A 22034-nucleotide genomic window follows, 5' to 3' on the forward strand; every position below is an offset into this window, starting at 1 on the left:
ACCCGAAAAGTACGTAACCCGGAGCGTACATAACCCGAGGTACGACTGTATCTCACAGGGGAGGTCTTCCTCAACCAGGCTACCACTGCTGATGTCTCTCACTGTTTTGGCTCCTAGAGGCAGATGCAAAGGCCCGGGGGGGGGGGCGGGAGCAAAGGAGTTTATCACCCATGCAAATATACTTCCTACAAGAACGGCACATGTGAGCTTTCTAATACTGAAAGTGAATTTTATTATTAAGTGCTTGAAATTACAAATTCAACTTTCCGAATACACTGAAGCTGAAGATCAGATCCAACATTAGCACTCAACACAAAACAGAAAGCTGCTTTACAGAAGGATGCTGCAGGATCTACGGTGCTTCCTAACAAAACAGAATCCTGGAGCCTTAATGTTTACAGCTTGATTCCAACAAATCTTTTGCTTCATTGATTTTCGTTGCCAAGTAAGGAGAGCCGCCTAAATAAAGAGAAGAGAGAATAAAGTGAAGACTGCATAGTGTTGGATTTAACAATAAGCATACTCCTCAGTTATGGAGAGTAAATTTTACATGTCATCTCACTAAGTTTCATTAACTTTCTAACAAGAAATTGACACAAGTATCACAATGAACCACAATCCAAAGGGCAATTAAATTGCTTTTTCTGATGGCACAATTCTATCCCTGTCTACTTGGAAGTAAATTCCATTAGAATCCACTAGGGTTCAACTTACTCCCAGGTATAGTATAGCATTTCAGGTTAAGACACAAGACAACTGTCTTCCCTAAATCTATTGACGGGCTAATGTCTCGTTTTGTTAGGCAATGGGTTCTCTGCAATACCCACAAGCAAAATTTTGGAGTGTTGCAATTCAGAGCCTTCTCAGTGGTGGCACACCATTTGTGAAACCCTTCCCAGTGAGGCCTACCTGGTGCCAACACACTTTCAGCACCAGACAAAGATGTTGTGTTTTCCCAGGCTTCTTAATAAGCTGCTTGTGTTTCACTTCTGCTGAAGAGCAATACAGACATCTTTTGAATGAATGAATGAATGAAGTGAAGCACAGATTTCTTCAAAGTCATTCCAGTCCAGTGATGGACTTTGAAGTCTATGTCAGGGCTGAGGAACATTTAGAACCTGAGGGCCATATTCTCTCATGGGCAGCCTTTCAGGGGCCACATGCCAGTGGTGGCCAGAGCCATGGATGAGGCTCTTCACCAGGCCCTGAAGTTCCCCACTCCTGACCTAGAGGCAAGGAAACACTGCTCTCCATCACAAGACAAGTTAGGATTGGTTTCCCAAGATCAATTCCACAAGGACAGATGTATCGTTGTGCAGCAACAGCATCAAATTCTGAGCTCAGACCACAGGCAGATTAAGGTACCGCACCATGTTTAATTTATTTTTGACAGCATGCTTTGAAGGAAACTCCAGCAGGAATATTTTAACATAGAATCATTAGGTGCGCACTGCAAACATGGCCCATTTTTCAGTTAAGGCACAGGCATACCAGCCAAATGCGTCACATTAATGCTGTTATGCACAGAATACTGCCTTCTTCTTCCCTGTCCTCAACGCTGCCACTGCTTTCCAGTCCATCTAACAATCTGATTACAGTTCAGCAGCCTCGATGTTTGTTTTTTTCACTCTCCTCGAGTGCCAACCATCTGCCTCCTGCCACTGAAAATAACAACCAAAGGTCTGTTGTCAGGAGCTCACCATGCAGCGACAAACACCTAGATGTTTTTCTGGGACAATGTGCTTTCCACTGCAGAACATTACAAACAACCTTTTCTGAGCATCTGCTCGGAGGAATCACATACAATGGAAATTCCAACTACAGATTACCATGCTATGAGAACCCTGCAATTGGTTCCCTTCTTTTTATAGTTTTTAATCCATGTGCTGACCCCTCTGCATTTAGGGCCTGGAGGGAAGGAGCAAAGATGTGCAATGCAGCACACATGCATAGAATAAACACCATCTGAAGCATGGTGCAAAGACATTTTACACACCCCGCATTTTGTATAACATTATGTTAGCATCAGAGAAACGGGAAGACAAGTGGGAAAGATATAAGACACTCTGCAGCACTTTCGCAGCAGGAATCTGAGCATGCACACACAAAAATCCTAACATGCACACCGAAGTGAAGTCCATAGTGCCTATACACTACACTACACTACACTACACTACACTACACTACACTACACTAACAGGAAGAGAAAAAAAACCCCAGAAATAATTAGTACATGTCAACAGGATTTGTTGTTGTTGTTCAGTCGTTCAGTCGTTCAGTCGTGCCCGACTCTTCGTGACCCCATGGACCAGAGCACGCCAGGCACCCCTATCCTCCACTGCCTCCCACAGTTTGGCCAAACTCATGCCCGTCGCTTCGAGAACATTGTCCAACCATTTCATCCTCTGTCGTCCCCTTCTCCTTGTGCCCTCCATCTTTCCCAACACCAGGTTCTTTTCCAGGGAGTCTTCTCTTCTCATGAGGTGGCCAAAGTATTGGAGCCTCAGCTTCAGGATCTGCCCTTCCAGTGAGCACTCAGGCCTGATTTCTTTAAGGATGGATATGTTTGATCTTCTTGCAGTCCATGGGACTCTCAAGAGTCTCCTCCAGCACCATAATTCAAAAGCATCAATTCTTCGACGATCAGTCTTCTTTATGGTCCAGCTCTCACTTCCATACATTACTACTGGGAAAACCATAGCTTTAACTATACGGACCTTTGTCGGCAAGGTGATGTCTCTGCTTTTTAAGATGCTGTCTAGGTTTTAAGATGCTGTCTAGGTTTAAGATGCTGTCTAGGTTTAAGATGCTTTTTAAGATGCTGTCTAGGTCGACAGGATACAGCTTCTCAAAGTGAGGCATCTAGATCACCTTTGGTTAATGTGGGGAGGGAGAGGGGGGGTAGAAAATTGGGCGGATGTTGCTATGCAGGTGGGTGAAGGGAAAGAAGAGAAATACAAGTGAAAGACAAGGAAGGAAAGTATACTCTGGTGAGGTGGCAGTGGGGCATCCTGTGGGTAAAAGGAGAACTCTGAAGCCCCAAACTCTGAAGAGGGGTAGGGATGGAAGGAGTTAATTAGCTAACCTATATATTTACCTGAATGTATTGTTAGTCTAGAAGTATAAAAGTATAAAAGTGTCTCTGTTAAGCTTTCCTGTATGAAACTGCTCTGTAAAGCTGTGAACTTTGATCTGCATTGTACTTCTCTCTGGCAAGCTTTGCCTTACTAAGTGTCTGGAGATAACAGAGACCTTGCGCAGAGAGTACTGTAGCTGTCCTTCATTGAGAGGAACTGTTGTCTAGGTCAAGAGATAGGATGGCCTTGCTGGAAGTGCGCATGAACCAACACTGGGCTAAATGTTCTTTTGCCTTATATGTCCTTTTGCCTTATATGTATAACAGGAAATGTACAACAGGAAATGTTCCTTATATGGACAAGAGGAAGTTTTCTGGGGTGGGAAGAGAGCCAGAGAACTGTCTATAAGAACTGCTGGTAAACTGACTAACTTTTGTACTTGCTTGGCTATCTAAACACCGAAGTACCTCTGCATGCAGAAATTAAATCTTTCTCTCTCTGAAGCCAGAAGCCTCAGGTTTTTTCCCCCCATGTTTTCTCACCGGGCGCAACAATGGGAACCCGTAGGGGCAAATAAGGCTCCATAACGTGGTGCATTGGCCGGGAACCCTTCGCTGTTCCCCGGGATTGAGAAAACAGGGAGTCCGAGGCGTCGCTGCACAGCAGAAAAGGCTCTCCTGGTCTGGCGTTTGCTGGCCCCAAGCGCGCTTCCTGCCTGTTTGTGGGAAGGGACTGGCTCACCCCAGGGGGAGAGCCAAACTGCACCGTGGCGACGGGAGAAAGAGAAAGCGGCCGCAGGGGGGAAGGGAAGTAAGATCTGCAGAGGACAGGTAAGCTCCACAGGGGGAGCAGCTTCCCAGGGAAGGGGAAGCGCAGGATGCGATCGATCCTGCAGCGGCAGTGTGTCGTAGAGGGCCGCCGCTAAAATCCGGTAGTGTGCAAGTGGATTTGCCACCGGAGCCTGGCCGTGAGCCATAGAGGGCCGCCAGAAGCCTGGCCGTGAGCCGTGGAGGGCCGCCAGGAAGGGGGAAAAGAAGGGGGGTGCCCTCTCTGAGGAGAGAGAAGGGGGTTAAGAATTTTCAGAGAGAGAAGGGGGTTAAGAATTTTTCTGTGATTTTACTCTGTGTATGGGAATGGTGTGGGGACGCTCCAGTGGATGTATTGAGTGAATGAGACGCAGGAACTCAGTGTCCCTAGCGAAGCGGAGAGTGTGTGCATGAAAAAAGTCTGGTTAGGTGGAAGGAGTGTCCCACTGTCCCAGGTTGAACCAGAGCTTGCTGAGATGGGGAATTGGAATTTTTGTTGCTGTGCAAAAATTTATTATCTTGTAATAATTTTATGATTTTTCCTTCACTATGTGTGTGTTGTATGAGTTCTGTGTTTGCAGTGATTGTGCAGTGTGATTTTTGTGAGTTTGTCTGTGTCTGCAGTGCCTGTGTGTGTGTGTTGGTCCCTGTTTGAGGCATGCATTCATTTTGGAAAGGTGGGGCAGAAAGCAGCCCTAATCTGTGGGTTCCCAAACTCTGTGTTCCTAAAATTGTTTCATTTCTTGCTGCATTGCCAACGAAGTCTGGGAAGTCTGTTTTTTCCTTGTATATGTGGCTGCACAATTTGTATTTGTTGTTTTGTTTTGCTGTCCCTTCAAGGAATCTGTTTGAACCCCAGGGTTAGGTGAGTGTGTTTTGGAAATTGTTTGTGTGCCAAGGCATGTGTCTTTAATAGAATGGGCTGTAAAAGTATTTCTCTGCAATGTTAAGGTGAATGTAAAAGTGTGTCTGAAGCATTGAAAGGAGGGCTGCTCTTGCAATCAGGAATGTTTGTTAGTTTGTTTTTAAAGCTGGTACAGTCTTATTTTGTTTCTTAATTGACCTTTGGTAAAGCAATGAGAGTGGGGAGATGGACAGAAACAGAGAGAAGCCTTAGTTTAAACAGCAAGGATTTTTCTCTTTGCAGCAGTGAATCTTGCAAAGGAAGGAAATTTGCCTCCCACAAAGGGGGAAAAGGTGATTATGTCTTTAGAAAAGAGAAGATTATGTCTTCTGAGCAGTTTGATTGTTTCCAACAGAAGTTGATTAGAGGGAAAAGTTTTATTTTATATCCCAGGTTTTAAGTTTTTCAGGGAAGGTTTTGAAACAGAAGAAATGGCTTCTTGGCAGAAAGTTATTTGGGAATGTAGATGTAGGTTTGTGGAATGTGTAATGAAGGAGAAGAGAATGTTGAAATAGAATGGGAAGGGGCTCATGGTTAGCAACTGACAGTGTAGCCCTGACAGTGTAAGTTAGGATTTGGAGTAAGTTTGAACCTCAGGAGGAAAAGGGGGCAGAAATTTTGGAATGATTGGAAGAAAAATTGATGATAAAGTGAAGATATACATATCACAGAATCATAGAATCATAGAGTTGGAAGGGACCCCAAGGGTCATCTAGTCCAACCCCCTGCCCAGCAGGAAACAATATTGAAGGCAATACACCACCCTCCATGCCAAGGTTGCAGAGCACATCTAGGGGGGTGAATCCATTGTCCAAACCATGGAGAGGACCGCCAGGTTGTTGCCATGGAAGCGTGAGACAATGAGAGAGGCCTGAAGATGGCTCTGCTTCAGAGGTGGTAGATATATAGTAAGCCCTTCAAAGATTGTTTTAAAAAAGACAGGAGTTTTTCCTATTGCCCTGTCCATAATTCGTTGTTACCTAAAAGAAGCCTGAAAATTGTCACTATTTGAATGAGCACATCAAGGGTTCAACTCCATTGTCCTAATGAAACACCGTTGTGAGGAGTTAGCAATTTTGCTAAGCTGGCCGCCATGTGTGAGATGATGAGAGTGACCAACCGATGGCTCTGAAGCGAGATAGGTCAAGTTCTGTTCTGTCTGACAACCCAACTCTGTCAGAATTTGTTCCCTACTGCCCTGTTTCCACCTTAAGTCCTCCTGAGGGTCAAAAATAGGTTGGTGGTGGTTGTACGTTATTCTTGGACACTAGGTCCTGATAGGCTTGGTGAGGTGGTAAGTAGAAAATTAGGTACTGAGGATCAATGGCTGGTGCTTGGATGCAGGAAACAGAAGAGGAGGGAAAGTTAGTTTTTGATATGGCTGTTGGAACTGGTAATATAATTGGGATGGAGAAATGGAACATTAGGAAAGAGAGAACAGTAAGAAGAGAATAGCTATACCCAAACACCCTAGATCATTTGTACAATGTTATATTGGAAAAGATTAGTTGCTATGTAAAAGTTTTTTTAAAAAAGGAGAATGTTCTGAAGGATGTCAAGATAGTGAGAATTGCAATGGCTCTAGTAGTGTGTGTGGAAGGTGATGTTGAAGAAATGGATTTTATTTGGGAAAAATTGTATCTTTCTGTTCCCTGACATTAGCAGAGTTTTATGTTAAATTGGTCTGAAATTGTGGTGATGCTAATGATGATATTGTGTATGATTGTATTGTGTATTTGTTTATATTTGTGTGTATTCTAAGTTTAGAGTGTTTGCATGGATTGGAAAAATGAACTAAATTATTATTCTGGGCCAAAGAAGTAGACCAAAGAACCAAAGAGCTATGGGATAATTATTGCGGAAGAATATTGTATTTCGAGGAGATAGTGATCCGGCATGGTCAGTAATATCTTGTGAGTGTATGGGAGGCTGTCCTTATTTGATTGGGTTATTCTAGCTTGCCTCCAACAGGGAGGAGGACTGAGGTGTGATCAATATCGATACCTGTGAGGTTAATCTGTGAGGCAAAAGAAAGGCAGGAGGGGCCCAGGACACCACCCTCCAAGGGCAGATATAATCTCTGTAACTATCTCCTATTCTTTTAGCAGGTGCCCTAATGCCATGTAGCTTTGCTATGCTAGTTTTATCCCTATGCAGAGACTCTGAAACCTAAGTGGCATAGATCCTACACAGTCTTTATGGCAACACTGCCAGTGGTGAAAGTGGCTGGTGTCCGCCTCCTCATGTAGAGACAGGACCTGCCACAGTGTGCTGAAACATCCCTTGAAGCTGAAGATCCAGGGAAGCAACAAAGGCCAAGAAGCAACAAACCTGCTGCCAAAGCGCATGCCAATAGAAGAAAGGGAAGGAAAAGAACTCTGAATGGGAGGACTGAGTGATCATATTGCCTTAATTTGTGTTGACCAGTTACCAGATAATGTGACCAGTTGAACAGTTTCTGTAATTAGTGTTAGGAATATTTGAAGTAAAATATCCTTAGTTGTATTTGTTGTATCTGTTGATATTGTGTCCCCCATTGTTATTTTGCCTTTGTATTTTCTGTTTAATGCAATGCATGCATATGGTGATTTATAAAGTTGTGTCATGGATTCTTCAGCTCATTGCCCTTGCTAGAGAATATCTGTCATTTCCCAGGGACGCGCTGGAGAAAGAATTCCAGCGGTCCAAGAGAACAGGAGGGAATGGAAGGAGTTAATTAGCTAACCTATATATTTACCTGAATGTATTGTTAGTCTAGAAGTATAAAAGTATAAAAGTGTCTCTGTTAAGCTTTCCTGTATGAAACTGCTCTGTAAAGCTGTGAACTTTGATCTGCATTGTACTTCTCTCTGGCAAGCTTTGCCTTACTAAGTGTCTGGAGATAACAGAGACCTTGCGCAGAGAGTACTGTAGCTGTCCTTCATTGAGAGGAACTGTTGTCTAGGTCAAGAGATAGGATGGCCTTGCTGGAAGTGCGCATGAACCAACACTGGGCTAAATGTTCTTTTGCCTTATATGTCCTTTTGCCTTATATGTATAACAGGAAATGTACAACAGGAAATGTTCCTTATATGGACAAGAGGAAGTTTTCTGGGGTGGGAAGAGAGCCAGAGAACTGTCTATAAGAACTGCTGGTAAACTGACTAACTTTTGTACTTGCTTGGCTATCTAAACACCGAAGTACCTCTGCATGCAGAAATTAAATCTTTCTCTCTCTGAAGCCAGAAGCCTCAGGTTTTTTTCCCCCATGTTTTCTCACCGGGCGCAACAATGGGAACCCGTAGGGGCAAATAAGGCTCCAGGGACTGCATAGCTGTCAAACCTCCCTGCTGTTCCCCAATGCTATAAGGGAATTTCCAGCAGAAAAAAGGGGAAAGGTTGACAGCTATGGTAGGGAGTGCTGCATTGCACATGCTCCTGATAAGGATCTCGACAAACAGAAACAGAAATACCTGGTAGATAGCAAACATATCGTGGACTATGGATGTAACAGCAACAACACTTACGATTCTTTGATACTGTATTATGTTCTCCCATCAGGAGATTTTACCGTAGTCACTAATCAATATATTTTTATCTGTGTCTAGGAGCGTGTAAATATGTACGCCAGAAACTTGCCCCAGCGTTTATTCAGGTATATAATGCCTGAATACACAATATTACTCTGCCAGGGCATTGCTGTAAATTGGCTGGCCTCAAATCTCATTGCTGAATGTGCAGTAACTGGGAGAATCCCAAGCAGATGATGTTCCTTATCTGTGTTAGCCTTGGAATCACTAAAGAGCATCATATAGCTTACACAGCATAGAGATTATTACCACAGCCTCTCAAAATGTCCCATGCAGGCACATATTACAACTGGATATAATACGGCCTCCGTCAGAGGATAATAGGCATGGAGACAGAGCACAAACACAAACTAGGCCACAGATATGAAAACATGGTATTATCTACATTTGTCAGCTGTGTATTTTCAACTCTTCTAATATTTGAATCTAATGTTATTTCACCCGTTGCGATCGCTTTTTCAATTTTTCAAAGCAAACCTCCTCCATTAAGGAAATTGGTATTGCGCAATACGTTGTACCTCCAGCATTCCCACGCTTGCTCTTAGAGCTGTCAAGGCTTCTGCTGCTGACAATGATTGATGTCCAGGACATTGACTGATGCCGGCAGAAGTGTCTTAGCCAAGGCCCACCCCCTAAGAATTATCAGAATGAGATTGACCTCCTGTGGGAAACTGGAATGGAAAAATCCCATGAAGGGTGCTTGGATAACTAAAACTTCACGCTGGGCCAAGAGATCTGATATATACGTCCAGCCCTTTTGTGTCTTGGAATGATGGATGGGCTGGATGAAACGGAAGGAAGGATTGTGCCCGGTGCTGTCTCAAAAGCATTCTGCACGTGTGTAAGTGGGTGCTGGGGAGCCATTAGAGTTTTGTGCTATAGTAACTCCCCCTTCACTGCAGCTGAACTGCAAACCTCTTCCCTTTGCCCGTGACTCTGCAAGGTGTTGAGCAGCAATGCAGACTAACACAGAGGGGCAGTGTTTTGACCACGGAATTACACTTCTTTGTTTGCCTCCAAATGCATTTTCTTCCATCACTGTCTCGTTCCTGCATCTACAGAGTAAATCCAATTTTATTTATTTATTTAATGAATAAATTACCAGTCAAAAGAGGGGCAGGAAGAAATAAGAAATGGTGTGCTCCACACCTTTCACCTTAATGAGGTCAGAATTAATTTTATACTCCTGAAATGAGAAGGAATAAACTATAAATCTGTCAACGAGATATAAAAGTCTTCACTTCCCCCCTTTTGGCTTTTTAAATACTGTGCAACTCTATACCATCTGTTGTATCAAAGTACAAACAGCAACGAACATATGGGCTTTGCTTCTCAACCAGCTGTGGTGTAGTTAAAGTTATAATAAGAGCTTTTTGGGGAGATACATACATTAAAAACCTGGCTAGTTAAAACATCTGTGCCTGGTTTTATAGTTTTTAAGAGCGCTAAAATCTAGTACATACATTTGTATAACATTCTGCTCAAAAAAGGTGTTTGTCTATTTATGGTTGCACATACTCTGTTCATGTAGACATGGATTTTCGCAGCTATTGTTTCCCCTTCTTCAAAAGTGAGCTACTTCGCACAGTGGTTCTTCACGCTATGTTTGACAGCTACTTAGTTTGCGATCAAGTAAATCAGTGTTTTTCAACCACTGTTCCGCGGCACACTAGTGTGCCGTGAGATGTTGCCTGGTGTGCCGTGGGAAAAATTGAAAAATTACTTTATATATAGTCAATATAGGCACAGAGTTAAATTTTTAAACATTTTCTAATGGTGGTGTGCCTCGTGATTTTTTTCATGAAACAAGTGTGCCTTTGCCCAAAAAAGGTTGAAAAACACTGAAGTAAATGACCCCAAAGGCAGCTATACATTCCTTCCTTTGGATTACAGAGACCGGATGCAAATCTGTCTCATACTGCAGGCAACACTTCCAAGATATGTTTTGAAATGCACTGCACAGGATTTGTGACGTTAGTGATTAGTGTTATGCTTCATACACATGTAAAGAGAGAAGGTCTGGCAGCATGTTACCTATCAACTAATATTTGTGAAACTCAAAGCTTACCTTTATCAGGGTGATTCAAAAGCATGATTCTTCTGTGAGCATTTCTAATCTTGGCCTTCCCAGCAGATGGACTGCAAAGATAAATTTAGAGTGTTTTTTTTTTATCATAAATAAAGATTCTTGCGGGCTCTAAATTAGCAAAATTGTTTTCTTCTGATAAACAACATCTAGAGGTATTTGCCATCTGGTGGGGAAACGACAGCATTACATCCTTGAAGAATGAAGTTTCGAAGTAATCCATAGCTTTGTGTTTGGGGATCTTTCGAGGGTGGTCTGCGCACATTTACACACGAGTATTCACCTGTGCCGATCAGTGGTAGGAGGCACCTGCAAGCAGTGCCAACAGTCAAAATACACGGCACTGACAGAAAGTGTATTGGTGGAGCATGAGATGGAGAAATCCCCTCCTAGTGGTGCAGCAATAAAACTGCTAGCACATTTGCAAAGCTAAGCGGGGTTTCAAATTGGATGGGGGACGGCGTGTTGAGATTCCTGCATTGCAGAGGGTTGGACCAGATGACCCTCGGGACGCCTTCCAACTCTTACCATTCAATGGAGACAGCGGACTATCAAATCAGACTGTGAGAGTACATCTTCTCCCCAACAGGTCTACCAGCCTGGGCATTGCTGTGTTGCAGCAGCCCTGTTGGGAAGGGCGATGAATATCCAACCCAAAGATCTATGAAAGGGCCTCATCCCCTTTGTCTGTTGTTTGGATAGCTGCTGTTTGTGAGGGCCAACTGGTGAGTCCTCTTCAGTGAGGCCGTCACAAAGTTTACTCCAATCTGTTTGTCAGAGCTCATGCTTGCAGAAGAGTAGCCTGGATGGGAGTAGGGCTCACGCCCACAAATACAAATGCCTGGTTTGTGGGAGACTGAGCGCTTGTTATAATGTAGTTCCGCTTGTAGACATTGGGCTGTGTAGTTTAATGAAGTGAGCAGAGTGAATGATCATGGGCTTGGGGGAGGAAGCTGGGAGGCTGCTTGGCAGGGCTGGCTGATCAAGTAAAATATTGAGGGGTGGGAGGGGGAGGGAATGGGTCACATGCACTGCCGGGGGGAGGAAATGGCCCCAAACGACTGGTTGACCCATACAGAGACTAGGCACTCTATCTACACAGGACTCCTTCTGACTAGCTCATGTGCACAAAGCATAGATTTTAAGTCAACCAAGTTCTGAATCATGTGGAATTAAACACGTGCAAAACTGCAGAAGCATAACTGAATGTGCCACTTAAAACTGCTTTTAATACGGAAGAATTAGTACCCAAATTTGCTATTTTCCCCCTTCCATCTCCATCCTTTTTGTACTGTCCAATTTAGTATAAGCCACTTTTTTATTTTGTAAGCTATTTTGAATTTATTGGCAGAAGTATACAAGTATATAAAGGTAAATAAATACCAAGAGTTCTTTCAACACAGCAAACTGGGTAATTTTTGCAGGCCACTTCTTTTAGTGATTTTTATCCTTTAAAAAACTACTGGATAAGATGGGCCTACCCCACATTTCACACCACTTTTCTTTCAGGCTTTGGCACTGAATAGATTCTGTTTCAATGCAAAACACTTACCTTGTGCCTAAAATAAGACTAGCTTCTCGATGATTCATTTTCTGTTCAAATCCGCCTTTATAATAGGAAGAAAGATTCTGTAGGGGAGAGACAAGATGAAGTAATTTGATCTGTGCGTGAGGTATAATGACCTTGATTCAATTTTGTAGCCAGGGCAAAAAGTGGCAGCTAGGCTACTCAACGCTGTGGCGTGCTGCAGTCGCATTGCATTGCTCTCAAACGAGCTGCTCTGCCTACCAATAACCGATTGGGCCAAGTTTAAGGTTTTGGTTCTCACCTGCAAAGCCCTAACTCTTTGGGAGTAGGTGATGTAAGGGAGCATCTTCACCTCTCTTGCCGTATTCAAGTGATACAATCAGTTGAGGAGGCATTCAGAGGAAGAGGCTTTTCTGTGATGACACCCTTCTTAATAAACCACCTCCCCTCTGAGCTCAGGCAGGTGCCAAAACTGATAAAGTTTTGGTGCCTACAAATAATACATCTATGTTCCCAGGACTTTACAGGTGTTTTAATTCCAACAGATTGTTTGAGTTTCACCTCTGCCCTGTGTATATTGATTTTAATGTGGATAGTGTATTTTATAAATTTGTTGTTACTCTGCCTCCAGACTGATGTGGCAAGTGGTATGGAATCATAGTTAGATGGGACCCCCGAGAGTCATCTAGTCCAACCCCTGCAATGCAGGAATCTCAACTAAAGCATCTCTGACAGATGGCCATCCAATCTCTGCTTTTAAAAGATCAGATCTGGTTTTGAAATATGATCAATGGAACAAGACTTTTGCTGTTGTTGAAGAGTCGTCATTGCTAGCGGAGATAAAATCATATTGTATCTACTGTAGTCATATTTGACACAATCGCTGAGAGAGAAAAGTAAGTCATAAGGTCTCTTTGTAGTTTTCAAAAATGATTCTTAACTCCTAAGTCCTAAAGTATTAGTAGGATACTCTTTCCTACGTTTTGTGTGATTCTGAATATATTGAACTTCTATTTAAAGCTGTAGCTTTAATATTGATCAAAGTCCCTTTGAATCTAATTTCATTTGCATTGAGGGATCAAAAGATTTCCTCCAAGCGAACTAGTTGATCTGGAATCTGATTTATACAACTAAACCGACTAAAACTGAAAATTGGAAGGATGCACTTATTCGCTCTGCAGAAATGCGTAGGAATTACGCATAGTAATTGTTTACTATCTCAATCCATTATTTGAATGCACAATTTAAAAAAAGATATGATTGGCAAGACCTAGGGAGGACTTGTGTGCACAGAACCAAAAGAAGGGGGGGAAGTTAATATGGAAGACATGAAAGGGATAGTTGAACTAAAATGATTATTATTTTTCTTAAAACTTAATTCTGCCTGTCCTCTTGCCTTTTCTAAACAAGCTTCTAAAAACTGGCTACTGCCTGCAAGACTCAAGGAGATGCTGTCATGCTCATCTGCTATAGACCCTTTGGCTCAATGCTACATGAGGTTTAAGTGGGATTTGACAGAAGAAAGCTAACTACTTTGGATTCTAGTGAAGGACAAGTAGGCTGGCCGCTTGCCTTGCACCCCCAGGTGTCACTTCCACCCAGGACTGGAGGAAATGTAAAGGAAATGTGGTGATCATATACCTGAGAATCCCTTGTCTGCCTGGCCAACCCAGACTTACCACCATGGTGGGACAGGAAGTGAATGAGTCCCTGTTCTGTTATGGTAGCCATCACCTAGTTGGGTTAGGGTTAGGTATGTGTATACCCGTATTTCTCACTCCATAAGACGCACTTTTTTCCTCCTAAAAAGTAAGGGGAAATGTCTGTGCATCTTATGGAGCAAATGTGTGGTCCCTGGAGCCAAATTGCCCAGGGGCAAAAAGCAGATTGTGCATTTTTTTTTAAAAAGAAAAGAAAAGAGGAAGGGGGTGTTGAAAGGAAGCTGCTGAGCAGCTGATTGGCAAGCGATCGGGAGGGAGATAAGGCTGGGGGGGGGGAGGTAAAGGCAGCGAACTTGCAAGGAGTTATCCCAGTAGAGGAGTGCCGCTTCCTTGCCCTCCTCCCCTCAGCTCTCTGAGCCACTTTGGCAACGTTGTTCGTTACCGCCGCTGCCTTCTTCTCTTCCGAGGAAGAGTCTGGCTGCAGCTTGGCCAGGAGCGCCGTTACCTTCTTGGTCGCCCCTCTCCTTCTCCTCCAGCGGAGGGCTGGTGGGGGGCGAACGTGGCCGTAGCCCTGGTGTCGCTCACCGCCACCGCTCTGGTGCTCTTATGGTCAGGTGTGTCTTACGGAGCGAAAAATAGGGTACTTATCCTGAGCACAGAAGGGGCAATGTTATCTCTGTCTCTCTCAAGCTTCTAATCTCGTCAGAGAGACCTGAGCTCTAAACTTACAGTGGCTGAAATTTTCCTTGCTGCTTCTGTGATCACTTGTTCTAGTGGTTTCCAGAGCTGGAATGCATAACGACCTATAAAATATTGAAACAAAAGGCAATTTAACATCTGTTCATCTGCTAAGCAAGCATGCAGCAACAGTAATTTCTGCAAGAAAACAGAGAAGAACCCAATTTTTCATCTCGTTTGTCTGAAGGTCCAAATTGTTGCCCTTTCCTGATTCAAAGCGTTCCCTGAGTGGCTGCTTTTGGAGGCAAGCCCAGCAACGCACCACGATGAGCTGGCAGGCACATCTCCCATTTATAGCATCACCAGGAAGGCTGTCTTTTAAGAGAATCACTAGGAATAGCAAAATTCTTACGTTAATAAGCAAGTCTTTTATAAACCTGCCTTGTGAATTTCAGGGGAAATCTTTCTGCTCAAATTTATTTCCTTGGTTGGGAAGCCTCCTGCTTAGGACACTGGAGAGTCACTGCTAGCTAGAGTAAGCAATCCAGAGCTCAGCGGGCCCATTAGAAATATAGAAAATACAAAATATTACAATATAAAAAAGAAGTTCAAGTCCTTTTCTCATTAAAACACATTCGATTACTGTTCAGTTTGTCTTAAGAAATGCAGTAATGGGTGACACATTTGTTTCTAAACACACACACAATCTCTCTCTCTCCCCCCCACAAACTTACCAGCAAAAGCAATGGCTGCAACACCAAGGCCAATACTTATCATAGATCGAGCCTGTTTAAAATAATAACACAATACAATTATATAGGAATGTGTTAAGTTGGAGCTAGTCAAGCTGGCAATACATATAACAACCAGTGGAGGAAAATACAAAACGAGTCCAAGTAATTTTAAATATTGACACCTGATTTCTAGGTGTCAATATTTAGTATTTTAATGTGTTATATTTAATACGTTTTCTAAGGCACAGTACATACAGCCCTGACCACAGCTCACTAGGCAACTTCCTTTCCTTTCCCCACAAAATCTTCCCTGCAGCACTATCTCAAGCCTGATGTAACTGGATTTTCAGCAGACTGAACCACACCCAGAGGCGTAGCAAGCCCAAGTGATACCCGGTGCGGATTTTTTTTGCCACCCCCCACATCCCTTCAAGTCACAGTGAGCGCTTTGCGTTCCCCCCCCCCAAGCTTTGCGGCACCTCATTTGCATACAAATGAGGTTCAGCAAAGCATTGTGGGGGAACGCAAAACGCTCGCTATGACTTGAAGGGGTGTGGGTGGGTGGTACCCCAGGTCCAGGTGGACTGAGTAAAGCAAGCACAACTCATGCTTTTGCAGTGCTGTGGTGAGTCCTAAGCCCAAAGCCACTGGATTTGCTCTGGCTTGTTCTTGAGGGAGGTGCCAAATGTCACCCCTTGAAGATGGCACCTTTGTGCCCCCTGGTGAAATGTGCCAGGCTGCTGGGTGGAGCCCTGGCTGGGCAGAGCTGTGCTTCTGTGGCTCTTCCCAGCAGGAAGGAAAAAGCAAAGTGTGTGCTGTGTAAGCCAGCTGCTGCACTGAGCAACTTATGAGTTGTGGGGTGGGCATACTGAGAGTCACACCCCCTCCCCTGGAAACCGGGCTGGCCCCCCACCCTCTCTAGTGACGCCCCTGACCACACCCACACTTCCAGCCAGTGTTAGAAATTTCCCAGGCTCCAGGCACTTTTTGTGACTACTGTATGTGGAGATCTCTGGTTGCCAGGTTGGTGACAGACATCTCCACCTGGCTGGCCTCTCCAGCTTTCTTAAGTAGGTTAGCAGCAGAGCTTATTTATTGTATTTATATCCCACCTTATCCTCCAAGGAATACATGGTTTACCCCCCTCACTTAATCCCTACAACGACCCTGCAAGGTAGGCTAAGAGGCTGCTACTGACTCCAAGGTCACCCAGTGAGCTTCATGATGGAATGGGGGTTTGATCCCTGATCTCTTCGTCTGACACGCTACACCCCACTGGTTCCCTATAGTCCTTCTGCTATGGAGCAACTATATAAACTATATAAACAGGTAAATAAATATGGGGAAAGCAAAATGTCACTTAGAGAAAAATCTGAAATATTTCCCTGGAAGCTTGAATTTGTTTAATTGCAGATTGCTGTATTTGATGTTTTAACGTGTTGTAAACCATTGTGAATTTTTTTCTTTAAAATATAAAGCAGTATAGAAACCTAGAAGCGCCATTCCATCTGGAATAAAACAAATTCAAGCTTCAGGGGAAATTTCACAGTTTAAAAAAAGTGCTTGGACATTCCACTGTGGCAACTGCAACCTAGGTTTAATGTACCATTTGACAATTAGCTTATACACCTGAGTTTCTAACACTGCTTCCAGCAATTCCCATACTTTGGGAAACGTGGAACCATGACCATTACCAAGATTCTACACATTTTATTTTACTTGCAGACACTGAAAGAACACACACTTCCAGTTTTCGATCGTTTGGGAGCCAAAACGTTTGGCAACTAAGCCGTTCGTCAACCAAGGTATGACTGTACTTTGTTTCTCAACACACCAGCAAATGTAATAGTTGCAACACCAGCGCCAGTGGTGACAAAGTCGTTCAGGGCTTTATACATTAAGATCAACTTCCTGAATTGGCCCAGTAGTAGATAAGCAGCCAGTGCAGCTCCTGACGAGTCCCGTTTATTGTAGTGTTCAAAGCACTTGTGGCTACATTCTGCACCAGCTGCAGCTTCCAGACCCTATTCCAGGATAGGTCCACATAGACTGTGCTGGAGTCATCTATCTGGGAGGTTATTAAGCCATGAATACTCTAGTCCAGGAAGGGCTATAGCTGGCAAGCCTCGTGCAGCAAGAAATAGGCCCTTCAGCACCAAATCCATCTGGGCCTCAAATAACAAAGCCTCTCATTTTCAAAGTTCAGTCCTGTTATTTCAAGGGGAGCACAACTCTATCAAGAACATTGTATTATTACTGCAATGCAGTGTGCTCTATATGGGGCTGCCCTTGAGGCTACTGCAAAATTCAACAGCTTGACTGCTCACTGGGGCAAAATATCGCCATCGTATTACGGTGCTACTGAAAGAAATGCATTGGCTGTCCATTCTCTACCAGACTAGTTTCAAGGGGCTGTTATTGGTATACAAAGCCGTATATGGCCCACGACCATGCTGATACCTACAAGATGGGTTGACTACGTAGGGGGTAAGACCATCACCACATTCCACGATAGGGTACGCTGCATATACCACCCCATCAGGAGCTCCATTGCACACAATTGCACACAATGTTGGAACGGGACCTTTAGTGCAGCAGCAACCACCTTTTGGCACCTGTTAAAGACATTCCTCTGTCAACAAGCCTTCTAAATGCAGATCTTTTCCCTCGTTGCTGTCCGCACCGGATTTGAAGTGATTTTATGTATGTGCTGTTATTTTAAACTTTATCAATTTTTTTAAAAAAATTGCTCTTAGATGCAGTAGGCCCACCACCAAAGGCAAAATCGTGCAAAGTCAGGAATCCCCAGAACTTAAAAGGTCTACTGCCAGTAAGAACTATAAAACCATTTATGCATCCCCAGTGGTGTTTCCACAAATTGCAGTATGAGAAATCTTGCTACACATATGGATTCAATGAGAAATGCAAGGTCACATTTAAAACAATTTTTAAAGTGTTCAATGACAACAACCAATACACCCATAATTTAAGGTGCAATTAGATCCAATGGAAGCAGGACGAAACCCAAATCCTACAGCACTATTTCTTCTAAACAATTAATTTTTTTGCCATATGTCTAATTTCTGCATCGCTTACTTCTGCAAAAAGAGATTTACAGGTTTTTGTATCATCCACACATACAATTGCTGAACATTTACAGCTGCATATTCTTGCATGGCAGGGGATTGGACTAGATGATCCTAGATGATCCTCAGGGTCCCTTCCAACTCTACAATTCTCTCCCTGATGCACTAATAATGATTTCACAGAAAATAAAATTGTTAAGACTTCCTTTTCCTAAAGGTCGGACCCCTGACCATTAGGTCGAGTTGCAGATGACTCTGGGGTTGTGGCACTCATCTTGCTTTACTGATCGAGGGAGCCGGCGTACAGCTTCCAGGTCATGTGGCCAGCATGACTAAGCCGCTTCTGGCAAACCAGAGCAGCACATGGAAACGCCATTTACCTTCCCGCTGGAGCGGTACCTATTTATCTACTTGCACTTTGTGCTTTCGAACTGCTAGGTTGGCAGGATCCGGGACCGAGCAACGGGAGCTCACCCCGTTGCAGGGATTCAAACCACCGACCTTCCGACCCACAAGCCCTAGGCTCAGTGGTTTAACCCACAGCGCCACCCGCATCCCAATATTCCTTTTCCTAGTCACATGCAAATAAATAACAGGTGAAACTATCAATAAAGGTACTCAGTACTGTTCTAAGCTAAAAAGCAAAAGAGCTTTAAAGGTAATTGAAGTAAATTGTAACTTTTCTCTATAAACTCATTGTGAAATAGTAGTAACACTTTCCAGCATACAGGATGAACTTAGAAATTCTAACAAACTTCATCTCACCTGTTAACGTGGCTAGACTCTATGGCCCTGCTTAGAGTGAATATGCTGTACTGATTCAGAGCTTGCTTTCATTCCCTAAGAAATCACATTAATATTCTTTAACACCCCAGCAGATGCACCACTTCAAGTGATTACAGTTCGCTGTTGGAATTCTTGTCATGTTTTGCCTGGTTACAAAAACCTAACTCATCATTTTCAAGACTAATTCTTTCCACTTGTATGGCATCTTTAATCTAAACCTCTTGAAGCAGTTTACAAACATTAATTCTTACAATAAGAGACACAAGGTAATTAGATTGTTCATTTTGCTAATGGGAAAAGGCTATGTTTGTTGCCCCTGACCTCCAATCTACGTCAGAAGAAAACAGGTACAGTACTTTGTGTTAAGTGATCAAGAGGTTCATAGTACTGTATATTAGTACAAAACTAAAACAGATACAGGTTGATCAGGAAGGGACTGGTGGTTGAGTGGCTCAATATGGCAGCAAGCAACTAAAGTAAATGTCATTTAGGTTTCTGACCAGTTCTGTTGCTCTCTGCAATGAAAGAATGACACGCATCCCAACCCTGCAATTAAAATGTTTACATAATACACATTCTTATTTGCCTACAATCCCCAAGCCTACCATGACATTTCATTTTGATATATTCCTACAAAAATCATGCGGTCTCATTGGAGCAGTGTTAGAAACTCAGATATATACCAGTAAGCTATTTGCCAGATAGCCCCTTAAAGCTAGGTTACAGGTGCAACAAAGGAATGTCTAATCATTACAAAGCAAAAAATGAATTTTGTATATTGTCAACGTTTTAATATTTTACAATTCACACATTTTACCAATTACAGTGATCTTTTTTTGAAACACGTGAATTAATATGCAATTCACATCAATGACACATCTTTAATATCACATTTTTAATAGCAAGTGTTTTATTGCTTTCTAATGACTGCTTTTCATCAATGTTTTTAGCTGTTTCTATTTTATCTGTAAGTCACTCTGAGTTCCGGTATGGGGGGGGGGGAGCAAGATTATTGTTGTTTAGTCGTTTAGTCATGTCAGACTCTTTGTGTCCCCACGGACCAGAGCATGCCAGGCACCTATCTGACCCCTGGAGCAACTACCAAAGCCTCACAAGCCAATCCTGTAAGAACCAGTGCTAAACAGTGGTACCACGGGTTACGTACTTAATTGGTTCCGGGTCGCTGTTCGTAACCCGAAAAGTACGCAACCCGAAGCGTACGTAACCCGAGGTACGACTGTATATCTCTGGTTAACAAAGCGAAAAAACATTCACACTTTTCTTCTCGCCTATCTGCATAAACCAACACGGCTACCTACCTGTAACGGGAACTATGGAAGGCACCACATTGAGCCGCATTAAATGGAAGTCCATCAACCTCACCAAGAAACTTGCAATACCCCTCCCCCCTCTCTCACTATATATAAGGGTCTGGTGACTTCTGTTTCGGTGTCTCTGAAGAAGTGTGCATGCACACGAAAGCTCATACCAAGGACAAACTTAACGTTGGTCTCTAAGGTGCTACTGGAAGGATTTTATTTATTTATTTTGTTTTGACTATGGCAGACCAACACGGCTACCTATCTGTAACTGCATAAACCACAATGCACGATGGGTTGACAGACGTAAGCACCCTATAGAAATATTAGTTTTCATTAAGTCATGGAAATTCGCAGAAGGAACTGCCAACACCAGAAACACCTAGTGGGGAAAGTGCCAAGATGCTCGCAATGCTCATTTGGTCAGAATTGGGTGGCAAAGTTGGGAAGAAACACACACACACCCCAATCCCCCCCCCCCACTAGCACCAGCTTGGGCGTGGGGCATTCTCTGAAGCGCAGGCCCTGCACTCCACTCTCACTCACTCTCTCTCGCCTAGGCTGAGACCCTCGCCCTTTTGAGGAGGTGGGCTTGCTCCCATAAGACTTTGGGGCGCTGGGGGGGGTGTTCCCTTTTCGAAAGGGCTTCAGTTTAACGGCCGACCAGCCGCCTGGGTCAAAGACGCTGGAGGAGCTGAAGGCCACCGCTTCTCGCCCCTCGAGCACCAGCGGGGTCCGCAGGGCGACGGCGGGTCCTGCGCCGCCCAAGAAGGAAAAGGCGCGACAGAGAAAGAAAGGCCAGGACGAGGCCTGCCTACTGCGCAGGCTCGGCGGAGGGACGTCGCCATGGCGACAGCCGGGTGCTCGAGCGGGCGCCCAACTCCCGCTAGGCCGCAGGGTGCGTGCGCACGCCGCTGACCCACCCACACGCTACCCGACCCCGTCCACTCACCAGCCCCTCGTTCATGCCGGGCCCGCCACCTCCGCCGCCCTTGTACTCGGCGTAGCGAAGGCGCTCTCCCTCCGAGGCGCCCTTCGCGCTCTCCATCGCGGCCAGGCAAAGCGAAATGGAGAAACCGGCGGCGGCTACGGGGCCCCGCGAGGGACAAAAGCAGCGCGCCTCTCTTTGCTCTTGCCCTCCCGCGGCCAGGGGAAGCTGCAATGGGCATGCGCGTCGCCCGTTAGCCGCCTCGAGCCCATTGCCTTGAAAAAGGCGGCGTGTAAACGAAATACACGTAGTCATCTTGGCGATTTAGCGCTCTGGGTTAGCGGCTGGCAACCCTACAAAAGAGATGCAAGAAATGAATTAAGTCATTCTGCTGTAGGTGCTTAGCATGGGACTGATAAATGTTCACTCCGTTTTTCAGGAGGCATTCACATGGTATCAAATCAGTGTTCTGGATTTTGCTGGTGTTTCTTCCCCTACCCCCCTGTAATGACCCAGCTTGAAAAGGCCTGCCATGAAGGCTAGGGGACCCTTCTGAGGTGTAAGACAACCCTGCCATCTTGCTAGACGCCTCCCTAGAGGCATCATTGAAACTGTTCTCTGTAATTCTATAACAGCTTGGTACGGTACAGCATACAAGAGAGACAAGAAAGGGCTCCAACGAGCTGTAAGAATTGCAGAAAGGGTAATTGGTGTTAGCTTGCCTTCAATAGAGACTATTTATGCTACCTGAGTTAGGAAGAGAGCAGAGAGAATTGTAGCAGATCCTTTACATCCTGGTCATCATCTGCTTGATTTACTTCCATCTGGACGTTGCTACAGGACTTCATATACAAAATCGGCCAGGCACAAGA

The 22034-nt window shown here is 44.2% G+C and overlaps 1 protein-coding gene across 1 annotated transcript; it reads right to left on the reverse strand.

Moving 5' to 3' along the window:
• Positions 1-208: 208 nt before the first annotated feature.
• On the reverse strand, positions 209-21337 carry DNAJC15 (DnaJ heat shock protein family (Hsp40) member C15). Its single transcript, XM_033154292.1, has 6 exons — positions 21187-21337; positions 15044-15095; positions 14361-14434; positions 11995-12071; positions 10425-10495; positions 209-459 (listed from the first exon to the last, which is right to left on the reverse strand). The coding sequence occupies exons 1-6, from the start codon at positions 21280-21282 to the stop codon at positions 389-391; spliced, it is 441 nt and encodes a 146-aa protein (XP_033010183.1). The 5' UTR covers positions 21283-21337; the 3' UTR covers positions 209-388.
• Positions 21338-22034: the final 697 nt, after the last annotated feature.

The sequence above is a fragment of the Lacerta agilis genome, chromosome 7 (assembly GCF_009819535.1).
Source record: "Lacerta agilis isolate rLacAgi1 chromosome 7, rLacAgi1.pri, whole genome shotgun sequence".
NCBI classification, from domain to species: Eukaryota; Metazoa; Chordata; class Lepidosauria; order Squamata; family Lacertidae; genus Lacerta; species Lacerta agilis.